At 41.2% G+C, this 12716-nt stretch overlaps 1 protein-coding gene across 4 annotated transcripts in view; it reads left to right on the top strand.

Moving 5' to 3' along the window:
* rbm24a (RNA binding motif protein 24a) overlaps window positions 1-12716 on the top strand; it is a 29488-nt gene that overhangs the window by 13616 nt on the left and 3156 nt on the right. For 2 of the 4 annotated variants that reach the window (XM_078539260.1, XM_078539259.1), the window contains exons 2-4: window positions 3212-3531; window positions 3700-3823; window positions 4144-4198. In XM_078539260.1, the coding sequence (XP_078395386.1) occupies window positions 3364-3531; window positions 3700-3823; window positions 4144-4198 (347 nt within the window). In that variant the 5' untranslated portion in view covers window positions 3212-3363. Of the gene's footprint in view, window positions 1-627; window positions 738-3125; window positions 3532-3699; window positions 3824-4143; window positions 4199-12716 lie in introns of those variants that run through there. The other 2 variants (XM_078539261.1, XM_078539258.1) reach the window with 2 other exon arrangements.

Raw genomic sequence — 12716 nt, forward strand, 5'->3', positions numbered from 1 at the left:
CAAACCCGTGACCTCTACCACCTAGAAGGACAAAGACAGCAGTTGCGTGGGAACACCATCACCTGCAGGTTCCCCTCCAAGCCACTCACCATCCTGACTTGGAACTATATCGCTGTTCCTTCACTGTCGTTGAGCCAAAACCTTGAACTCCCTTTCTAACAGCACTGTGGGTGTACCTGCATCATATGGACTGCAGCAGTTCAAGAAGGTGGCTCACCACCACCTTCTCAAGGGAAATTAGGGATGGACAATAAATGCTGGCCTACACATCAAAGCCCACATCCCATGAACTAATTTTTTTTTAAAAAACTGCTTAGTTTGATAGAGGTCAATTGATAACATACATGTTTCCTTGATGCAGCCCAAAATAAACTATTGCTGTGGCATGTTGTTAAGATTCTTCTTCGTCTAGTGAGACATGGTACCACATTGATGGAATGACTCCAGTCACAGGGCCTTTATACTTGTATAAAACAATTGGGTTGCCTGTACTGAAAACATAAATACCTGTCTGCAATATTGTTTATGCATGCTATAAATTGCTTACAAATATAATAATTTTCATGGCATTGCTATTTTTAAATGAAAGCATATTTTATTTAGTTGTGAACATTTTCTTTTGCTCAGACTGTCCTAAGCACCTGTGAAAACGATAATTGTGCTGGGCCTCCAAAGCAGGTGAGGGCCCCAGTCTGAATGTCTCATTCTGTGACACATACCACACCAATTGTAATGTGGTAAGTAGTCACATGGTATTGATTTATTATGTATTGCAATGGCCACTTATATGATACTGTTTGCCTATAATATTTCATGCAGCACAACATCAAGTATTTTTCCACATCAGGTAAAGTTCTTTTGGTTTTGATTTGGGGTCTGAGCATCTGTACCGACTGAAGGTGTAAACCAATTCTTAAACCGCAGCGAGTTCAGCTCAGATTATTGCCAAGAGAACAGGATTCATAAGGCATAGGGTTAATTGGTCAGAAGGCATTTTATGTCCTGATAAGTTTCTCTATGTTATTTGATGCTATTCTGTCAAATTTGGGTATTTAAAAATAAAAATAGCAATTAAAGTAGTTTTAAGGCTGAAAAGTTGTGTTAAAAAGGTAAATAATCAGCAGTGTGAGCTTGCTCCAAGGTGACATGTGTAGTGAAGCTGAGTAGCAAAATCAACTATCAGTGGCAAACTCACTAATCCACAATCCATGGCAGTCAGGACACCAGGGTGTCTAGATGATTAGCTAGCCAGTCTGGTTTACAAATGGGTTGACATTCTTCTCCCTCGGTTCCATATGGTCCTGCAAGCCAATCTCTCAATGCATAGAATAATCCTAGCTGGATGAGCATCAGGAAGCAACTTCTGAATGCTGTTTTTCAGTTAGTTAAACTTCAGCTGTACCCTTGTGCATTATCGGGGCCCCCTAAGCCTTAGTTCTGCCAACCTGCACCTCTTGGGTTTGGATATGTTCCTACAGTACAAGGAGAAAGCGTGTGCTCCTTCATCAAACAAACGGAACCATTACAGGCAGGTGTAAATTTCTTAGTTGTTTGTTTTGGAGCTTCTTAAACAAGGCAATAGGTCATGTCAGACATGTCAGATACCTGGCTGACCAAAATAATTTCATTGTTTCGTGAAAGTATCTGTTCTAATTATTCTTAATTATCTGCTCTTTCAGCCATTGTGTTGCAGCAGTATCATTGTTACTCTGGCAGCATAAACACGGCAATAAAAACAGAAAATGCTGGAAAAACTCAGCAAGTCTGGCAGCATCTGTGGAGAGAGAAACAGAGTTAACATTTTGAGTCTGTATGACTCTTCACTTTTATTTCAGATTTCCAGCATTAGCAGTATTTTGCTTTTATCTAAGTTCTGCAATGCTGGATTTTTTCTCTTATGATTTACACAAGATCAAGACAGCTTGAATCAGATCATAAATCACCTTACTCCTGGATCCTTGCTAGTTTGGACAAGTGGGCCTGTTTTTGTTTTCATTTTTGCAGACAATTTTCTCCCATTCCCTTTCTGAAGACATTGCTCAATTGGTCACAATCTAAACATGTGCTTTGGACTCTCAGACATCTTATCCAGGTTCAATTGAGGACCACGGTGGAGTCCTAAAATATCTCCATCCAATGCCCACTCCATGCACCAGGTAGTGCCCACTGGATTTATTCTGGTCAATAAGCCATGGCCAATCTTCCTAGCCTTAACCTAGGGAGGACAACTGGAGTCCCTCTAGCCAGTTTAGTGGCCATACCTGTTGAGCCATAGGGATCCAATAGGTCTGTTTTGATTATTTTCATGTCTCTTCCTCCTCATCTAATTCTTTATGTGGCCTTTTTATTCCTCGATTCTTCAATACCCTGGATCAGGAGAAGGAATAAAATGGGGGATGCAATCATTTGCTCAGCATCTATTCTGCCTTCATCTCCAAACAACTACGTTGTCAAGCCTGATCAAATAATGCACAATAAAAGTGCAACTTGACCACTGACTCATTTTGTGTTTCGTTTTACTGCTGAGTTCACTTTCAGTTCTCACTTTCGAAATTAAGCCCAACTCCTGTGTGAGCTAAGCAGGCGAGATGTTTCTGACCCACTTCTCTTGCCCATTCCCCTAATTGTTAAAGATGCTGCTGGGTGAGGAGTGGTTCAGCATGACACCAGGAGGCCCCTCTTTTAGTTCACAAGTCCTTTGACTGCAAGCGTCACCCACCCCAAGGAAACCTAGATACCCCTCCAGCTAAACCACAAACCTTCAGCTCGGGACGCACAGGTAGCAGGAAGCTCATGGTCGATGGTGGGTGGGGGGGGGGGGGCGGGCTTGATGACCGACACGAACAATGGACCATTGTGGGTGTGGCCTCGTGCTCGGCGGTTTGCCCAGGCGGAGGAGGCAGCAGGAGGGGAGGGGGGGCGGGGCTGGAGAGAGGGGGCGGGGCGGGGAGTGGGGGGGGCGTGGCCAGAGGGGGAGAGGCAATGACAGGAGCAGCCGGGCCGACAGCGGGCATTTAAAGAGCCCGGACAGCAGGCAGGGCTGGAAAGAGCGGGTTGCGAACGTGACGGGAACGCAAGCACCACCCCCCCCCCCCAACCTTCCCTCCCCCGAACCACCCCCACCCCCTCCCAAGTGAGTTTGCATTTTCTTTTTAAATCTACCTCAGAGGGCAGCCGGAAAGGTTGATTTATTGATGTGTTAATTCATTAGGGACGGGGGAAGAGAAGTCAGATTAGGGGTGCACTAACTGCAACAATCCCTTTCTCCGCCGACTGGGGGTAAAGTGTTAAAGAGGATCAAAGGCCACCGGCCGCGGTCACTGAGTCACTGAGCGCTGCAGCCTGAGCCCCGGGGGAAGGAAGATGCACACCACCCAGAAGGACACCACCTTTACCAAGATCTTCGTCGGCGGGCTGCCCTACCACACCACGGATGCGTCGCTCCGCAAGTACTTCGAGGTGTTCGGCGACATCGAGGAAGCGGTGGTCATCACCGACAGGCAAACCGGAAAATCCCGCGGCTATGGCTTTGTAAGTACCGAGCAACGGGCAAAAGAGCTTGGGAGGTGAACCCAGTCGATATTCGTACACAATTAATAATGAACGATGATGATTATTGAGAGTCCGCTGTGGCCGTTTTTACTGATGCCCGGGTTGTGTGCCGGCTTTTCTTTTTTTTTCTCTTGCCCTGGTTTACAGGTGACCATGGCTGACCGGGCGGCGGCGGAGCGGGCATGCAAAGATCCCAACCCCATCATCGACGGCAGGAAAGCCAACGTCAACCTGGCTTACCTGGGGGCCAAACCTCGCATCATGCAACCAGGTGAGTGTGAGAGTCTGGGCCGGGGGACTCAAGATAACCCCCAGCATCTCCAGCCCCCTACCCCAACCCTCCACCCCCCCCAAAAAAAAATAACCCACCATCCATGTAAAAGAAGAAGCCATAAGAAAGGGCAAGAAGGTTAGAAAGAAAGGGGGACATTCAGCCTAGAAAATTAATCAATCTGGACACTGCCATGTATTTCACTGTAGCTGGTCAAAGCAATGATCTGCATTTGGGACGGCGTGTGTGTGTTAGGTTTTATCCTTGTGCTTGATGCACTTCTGTTTCATTTGTAACCATGACTCTGGTTGTTTTGACAGGTTTCGCTTTCGGAGTGCAGCAGATTCACCCTGCTTTCGTCCCCAGGCCATATGGGTAAGTGCCGTCGCACTCCTACCACAATTCATAACTGGTTTCCGCTCCACTTAAAGGCAGATATAATCCTACTGTTAACGCCTTCCGACTTCACCGAACTGCAGTTAAGCAAACTGCGTCTCAACGTTATCCTTTAGACCAAAAGAAGCTTGAAAGCGATTCTGTGTCTGTTTAGCTAACTATTACAGGCTATAGTTTAACACCCATAGTCAATGACTAACATAAACTTTGGAGAATGCAAAAAAACCTACTGTGCAGCGCAATATCTCAATGAGTCAAGTTCTGAAAGCGATTCCGTTCATTCAATCCACCACCCAGATAAATACTTTTTGGTGCTGTACAATGGTGTTATTTACTTATTTTAACAAATCGACTTTGTGCCCCCTTTTGGCTTGACTCAATTCTATGTATTTCTTTCTGATCTGACAGGGGTCGTTTACAGTTAAGATAACATGATGATGAGAGAAGGATTTGATGATATGAGGTGGAATAGTTACCGAATGAGCAGATCTTAAACTGTAACCAGTAAACTCAAACACACAAACAAGCTAAAATGGTGATTAACTGTTGCATGTATGTTATTTCTTAGAGTGTAATAGAGCTGCGTGTGCTTTTTATTTTTAATGAAGTGGTGTTTAGAGCTAAACAAGCAAACTGCGTGCTTTTTAATGAAGAGAGCTATAGTGAGGACTTTTCTGGAATTTTCTTTGTTCAAGAGTGTTGATTTGTTTTGCCATTTGGGAGCAAGGGGTCCACTTTATTTTGCTTTGTTGCTGTAGCCTGATTTCCAGTTTAACAATTCAGTTTCTGGGTTGTAGTGAGTGCTAAATTCTGTGTGACTTTATTTTTTGATTACCAAATCAACTCATCGCGTGCATGTTGCGATGTTTATTTATTTTGGTTTGGTTGTTTTTTAAAAAACAATTGTTTAACACTAGTGCTTCCATTCTATGTTCTATGAAGTCATGGGTACAGTACTTAATAATTATCCGCAACATCATAATTCAGCGTGACTTCCAAGTGCTACATTTTCTAAAGACGTTTTTGTATGTTGTGTCCATCTAGTTTTAGGCTGGGTTCCATATCCTAGTAGAGTTATGTGGAAGAGATTTGTCTGAACATCAGTACACTTAGCCATTTCCTGAACTTTGCCCTATAGATGAGTTCATTTTAAAAGTTGTGTTCTAAAAGTCTTTAAAATCCAGAATCTTTAAACCCCTGTTGTAATTTTGTTCCAGCACGACCTGCACTCTGTTTTCAGCTTTAAATTGACACATCCAAGACAATGTGTAGGGAAGGAAAGTATTATTTTAAGACGTTTCTTCCTTTTACAAGTAATTGTTGCTCAAGTTGTGCCACATTAATCTATTTTAAACAGAAGTTTAGAAATTCCAGAAAATGGAAAATATGAACAACTACAAGCCACATAATGAAATGGGTACCGTATTGTGTACAGTTTAAAACAGGTGTGCACACAGTTTCAGTCTGCTAAACTGTTTTTTCTTTATGAATAAATGATGACACATAACAATAAACTTAGTAAATAATGAATGAGCCAAGCGATAATGCAGGTGGAAAATACCAAGTCGCTCTAAGTTTTGAAAGGCAGCATAATTATTTCATTGTACTGGGTAGTTTGAAGGACTCATCTAATATTTATAACTGCAGGCCTAGGTTAACACTCGCAACCTTTATGTCAACTTGCCTGTCCAAATCAACCCTATTTGTAACAATTATTTCACTAAAGCACTTGATATGGAATTATCTAGGATGCTTCAAAATCTTATTATTCCACCCAATTATGGTGAAGTTCAGAATTTGAAGAAAGCAAATCCAAGTGGATCGTTTTCACTGACAGTCTATGTTGGCTGTAAAATTGAAAACTTGTTGCATTAAGATATTTAACATAGATTACAAATCAGACATTGTTTGATCAGTGCCCTTGTGGATTACACAAGGAAAATTGCTTATTTTGCCTTATACAGACATTCCTTCTCTTTAATAGATCCCTTTAGCAGAAGCTTATAAATAGAGTGGGGAGTCATACTGCAGCCTGTCTTGTCACTCATCCAGCATGAAATGGCACGGGCTGGGGAGTGTGCTAAGAGTTCCCATGAGTTTATAAGAGAATGACTCTTGGGAGCTCGGGTTTCACGTTCCAGCACCTGTTCAGTTTTCTGTGGATTTCAACCAAAAGCCCAGCCTACCACCACTCCCCACCCCCCAACACATGCACACGCAAAAAATAGGTTTAAGAGAGTGTGATGAAGGCGACACTTTATATACTGGTATCTGAACACAGCAACAGCCATTTCCAAAATCTCTATCCAATTTTAGTTTGTGTATAGGATGTAGAAGTGTGGGGGAAAGTGTAAAAAATATTTACCGGGATAGTACCTGATCTGAGAGGTTGTGAGTGCCAGGAAAGACTGAACAGGCAGGGGAAAGCTAGTCAAGTACATGAGGGAGAAAGGAATTGAAGCATATGTTAACATGGTGAGATGAAGTAAATAAGAGTAGGAGGAGGCTCGTGTGGAGCATAAACAGTGGCTGGGCTGAATGGCCTGTTTCTGTGCTGTTAGTTCTGTGCATAGACTCATGAAAAGTAACACGTTTTAATAAATATGCCTTAACACACTATTAGGTGAATTGTAAATGTGGTATAATTTGAGGCAGTGTGTTTTCATGTTTCTCACAAATTCTGAAATGTAGATTTGTTATTAATTTTAAGTAATACACTTTGTAAACTCTGGTAACTGCAAAACATATTTAAAATGTTTACATTTTGATTGGGGAGTGGTCTTTTAATAGCACTTTCTTTACATTTCACAAAAAAGTGCTTCCTTACCTTTTTTTCCTTTCACAACCGGTATTTATTTACTTACTTATTGACTTTAGTTGCAGTTTTTCTACATGGTATCTGGTAGCATGTTTTGCCAGCATGGCTGGCTAGAAATTTTGAAGGATGATTACCTTCAATGATTTTATTTTCTCCTAACCGGCTACAAATATTATGGGGAAGATATAGGGGTGTGGGGGTGGGGGACTTAACTCTCATGAACGATATGCCTCATTTTAACATGTTTTAACTAGCCTATTTCAGTTGCTTCTTGGAGTATCAATGAGCAGCTGCTCCACAGGTGACCCTGCTGATCAGCAATCAGGGCATGTTAAGCTGGGAAAACTTTATATTCATACAAGCACATCATAGGCCATTTGGTCCATTCACTGTTTATGCTCAATCCAAGCCTCATGACTAAGGTCAGAATATGAGGACGTAGGGGACATGTAACACAATGAATAATAAGCAGGCTACAAAACAGAGTAGCGATTAAAGGCAGACTGCCAAAAGATGGGAAGTGGTGTTCCACAGCGATTAGTGCTGGGGTCACTGTTGTTCACCATTTGTGTAAGCAGTTTAGACTCGTGAATCGGAAGTACGATTTCAAAATTTGCGGACAACACCAAATTGAGGGGTGTAGTTAATATTGAGGACTGCAACAAAATACAAGAAGACATTAATAAACTTGCGGAATTGGTATCTAATTGGCAATGAATTTCATTACAAATAAATGTGAGGTGCTGCACTTTGGTAGGAAGAATAAGGAGGCCACCTACTTCTTGGAAAATAAGTGTCTGAATAGCGTAGAGAAGCAGAGATATCTGGACTATAGATACCCAAATCACTAAAAGTAACAATACAAGTGAATAGGTCATTATAAAAAAAGCTAACAAAGCCTTGGAATTAATTTCTAGAGGGATAGAACTAAAAAGCAGAGAAGTCACTTAAATTTGTATAGAACCTTGGTTAGAACACAGTTGGGAATACTGTGAACTGTTTTGGTCACAATGTTATGGAAAGGATATAGAGGCATTGGAGAAAATGCAAAAAAAAACCAGAATGATACCAGAACTGACAGGTTATGCCTATCAGAAAAGATTGAACAGGTTCCGGCTTTTTCCTCTTTACTCCTCACTTTTTTTTTAACTGTCCCTATTAACATATTCATCTATTATTTCCTCCCTCATATGTTTATCCAGCTTCCCCTTAATGCATCTTTGCTATTCAACTACTCCACCACTCCTTGTGATAACAAATTCTATATTCTAACCACTTTCTGGGTAAAGAAGTTCTCCCCACATTCCCTATTGGATTTATTAGAGACTATCTTCTATTTATGACTCCTAGTTCTGGTCTCCCCTGCAAGTGGAAATGATTACTCTATCAAACTCTTTCATAATCTTAAAGACCTCTATCAAGTTACTCCTCACTTTTTTTTTTAACTTGATAGAGGTCTTTAAGATTATGAAAGAGTTTGATAGAGTAATCATTTCCACTTACAGGGGAGACCAGAACTAGGAGTCATAAATAGAAGATAGTCTCTAATAAATCCATTAGGGAATGTGGGGAGAACTTCTTTACCCAGAAAGTGGTTAGAATATGGAATTTGTTATCACAAGGAGTGGTGGAGTAGTTGAATAGCAAAGATGCATTAAGGGGAAGCTGGATAAACATATGAGGGAGGAAATAATAGATGAATATGTTAATAGGGACAGTTGAAGAAGGGCGGGAGATGGCTCGCTTGGAGCATAAACACTGCATGGACTTGTTGGATCAAATGCCCAGTTTTTGAGCTGTAAATGCTATGTAATTACCCATAGATACAACTGGATTCAATTTGGAGCTGCTTTCTGGCATTCCTATTAGTATTGTTAGTGGCGCAGCTCCCTGTCGGAGCTAGTCTTCAAGGGCCAAAAAATAAAAGCCAAAATGAACAGCTTTACATGAAATAGTTCAGTTCCATCATTGCTGCTGAGATTGATGGGTGTTTATTTTAATTCATTCTAGGGGATTGTATGAGTGCAGTGCTTAGGAAATGGAGAGCTGAAAGCATGGCTGGCAACCTTAGTGTGATGGAAATCTGCGATATGCAAGTGACCAGAATTCGAGAGTACAGAGATCTAGGAGTGTTTTGGGGATAGAGAAGGTTACAAAGCTAAGGTGGCCCGAGACCCAAGAGGATTTTTAAAGCAGAGATGAGACTTTTAAAATTGAGGTGTCACTGGACCAGGAAAAAATGAATGTGAGGGAGAATGGTGAAGGTGGATGAACAGGTCTTGGTAGGTGTTATGGGCAGCAGAGTTTTCGACAAGCACAGGCTTACAGAGGGTGCCAGGTTCCCTCTTCCACCATGCATACCATATCAGACCAAAAAGGTTATGGCACCGTTTTATACGTCCAACATACCTTAAAGGGCAACATTAGTCTCCTTTATTACGATTTAACTGTCAAACTATTGGGAAATTAATAATGTTATAGGGTTGAAATGGAAGATATGTTTTATTTTGAAAAATATTTTGCCCCCCAGTTTTGTTGTTCTAAGATAAAGTGCATCCATAATTTAGTAGGGACCCATGTGGCATGGTGCAAGATGAAGTCCAGCTGAGAGTGAAGGGCTTGAAAAAGGAGATCAGCTCCTTAAGATCAATTCCATGGATTTCTGTAGTATTGTGCACGGAGAGGGTGTCTTCTACCTTTTAGAAATCCCGAAAGATGAAGATATGGCCACCCTAGAATAGATACAATGTGTCCAAAGAGATTTGTAATTCACTGTTGCTTAAAGCAATAATCATTGGTGAGTTAGTTGGAAAAAAATTTGAGAAAATTGTTCAAACTGTTTTAACGATCTAGCAGAATTCCAGCGTTTACAGAAGTTAACTGCAGTCATCATCAATTATGGAGTAAATAATTGAACATGTTGTAAGGTTGACTTGGTGAAGCAATGATTGCGTCAGACTCTAGAGGCAAGCAGCAGACTCTAGAGGCAAGCTTTTTCCTATGGGCTTCTGCACCCTGCAGTCAAGCTGAAATGTGAGTCAGAACCCCGTACTAGGTGGGAAACTGTGACTGTGTGATTTTCTTTGCGGGGTGGGGTGGGGTGGGTGGGGGGGGCTAATTAATTGCCAGAGGGCGGGTAAGTTGTCCAATTAAGGATAATGGACAGACTCTCAAAGCTGGAGGGCTAAACAGTGGCCTTCTAGCTTGAAAGCAGGAGCAGGATCTTATGGAGGTAGGTAAGAGACAGGGTGCTTCAAAATGGAGGCCCCACTCTCCAACATTTTAAAATGTAAATTAAAAATTCGCCTTTGCAGCCAGGCCACCACTATGGGTGCTGCTGTAGCAACCAGGTGGACAGGAGGCTTCTAAGCAGTTAAATGGCCCCTTCCACCCTCGAAGACCTGGAGACCAACTGAAAAATCCCAGTCAGCCCCCTTTAATTGGCTTTATAGGCTGTTAACGACCTTCACTGGAAACCGTCACTTGTGGCCCACCCCCAGTCCCCAATCACACCTGCACTAAAGTAGCCCAGGGGTGGGATGGAGGCAGTGAACTGGCACGCAGGCCAGTGATGCTAATTTTAGCTTCTAATCCAGGTCTGGTGGGGCATAAAAATCAAGCCCTAGTTGTAGGATGGTAGTCCTTTATTGTGCGAGGGTATTATTTAAAGATGGACAAATTAGTTTCTCTAGCAGTAACTAGATAAGGGGCAGAGTTTGAACCCCACCCTTAACATCTTTATAATTCATTAACGCAATGTGGACATCATTGGCAAGGCCAGTATTTGTTGCCCATCTCTTGAGAATGAACCACCTTTTTTGTAGCAACTGAGTGGCTTGCTAGGCCATTTCAGAGGGCAGTTAAGAGTCAACCACATTGCTGTGTATCTGGTATCATGTGTAGGCCAGACCAGATAAGGGCAGCATATTTCCTTTCGTAAAGAATGTTAGTTAACTGGATTGGCTTTTCTGACAATTCAGTTTCACTGATGTTAGCTTTTTTTGTTCCACATTTTATTTAATAAATTGTATTTAAATTGCTCACCTGCTGTAGTTGGATTTGAGTCAAACCTCCAAGTCATTAGTCCAAGCCTCTGGATTACTAGTCCAGTAACATAACCAGTGTGTTACTGTACCCCCAATTTGAACACTTCTGTCATCATTGAATGCTAAGAAGGATTTACATTCTATCTGGGGTAAGAGGGAATGAAAATTTTTCCCACAACCTACACCATGCTACATACACTTTCCACTTTTATGACTGCCATTGACACAACCTTAAACAATCTTCACCCAGACTATACCTTCCTATTCTTTGATCAAGGATGGTAAAAGGTGGCAATGATCAGTAAACAGTTTTTTTTTTAAATCTGTTTCTATCTGGTACATACAGGTGACTTTATAAGATTTAATTTTGTTTACCTCTACAATGTGAGAGTATCTTTAAACCCCGTTTTGTTATTCTAGCTGTTCTTTTCTTCACATTGCGCAGTTGTAAACCATATGTTTAACAAGGTAATATTCTGTCTGCATATTTATGTACACTTCACGTGGTTTAAGTTTCTGACTTAATAGATGTTGGACATGGTTCATTGGTCTTTGTTTCTAAATTGGGTTCCTGTGGTCTATTTAGAACTTCTCATACTACAACAGCTAAATTGCTGCAATAGTGGACAAGATGATAGTTCACTTAAAATTAAAGGAAATTTTGCTTAACTGGAATGAGGCTCTAGTACTTCAGGTTGTAGGGGGCAATGATAATACCATTGTGCTTTGCTGCCATTGAGGATTGCCATAGAAGTTGTTGATCAAGAATTACTATCGTAGGAATAATCAAACCAAAAAGATTTCTGTTTATAATTTTTAGTACTTCTTATCGTTCCTGTCTTGGTCATGATATCCATCAGGTGGGAAATGGTACAATAAGACTCTCTGTAGATAATTGATGTACTCTATAATCCCACAGCATCTTTATTCACAAAGATTCTGGGTTTTCATCTGTTCCTTCTATAGCCAACCTTTTACACTCCCTGATTTTTTCTTTGGCTTTTTACTGCACCTGAAATAATACAATAAACTGTTGAATGATTAATTTTGAAGCAAGAAGGGAATTGCTTCTTCCAATGTCCTTAAACTTGAAAAGCAAATGCCACTGTGCTTCTGACAATAGCAGCTGTACTGAATTGGACTCGCCAGCTAACTCCCAAAGATCTTTTCAGCTTATCCACATTTAGCAATAAGCTGGACTGTCCTCCAAGACTAAAACAGGACAGTTTGACTGTTCCATCAACTTCTACCTAACTGCAAGATGGCATGACAGAAAGAAGCTATGATTAACTGTTGGCAGGTGTTGCAACATATCATCTAATATGAGATGGTGATCAAGCCTGCAGGCTTTAATATTTAGTTCACACTGATAACTAATAACTTGAGGAAGGGAATTCATGGTTACTGCTGAACTAATGTGATCACCTTATACTAACTGACCTGGAATTTACATAGTCACTGGCTGAAGAAGAACACGTAGAACCACCAGGCTGGTTGAGCACCTGACTGGACACTGTCATTTAAGCAGTGCAATCTCATAGATTGTAGAACACCTCAAAAATATTTTCTTTATTTTATCTTTAGATAATCCATATTATCTTTTTATCTTTAGGTAATCCATATTATCTTTAAA

Source organism: Cetorhinus maximus, chromosome 3, assembly GCF_964194155.1.
Source record: "Cetorhinus maximus chromosome 3, sCetMax3.hap1.1, whole genome shotgun sequence".
NCBI classification, from domain to species: Eukaryota; Metazoa; Chordata; class Chondrichthyes; order Lamniformes; family Cetorhinidae; genus Cetorhinus; species Cetorhinus maximus.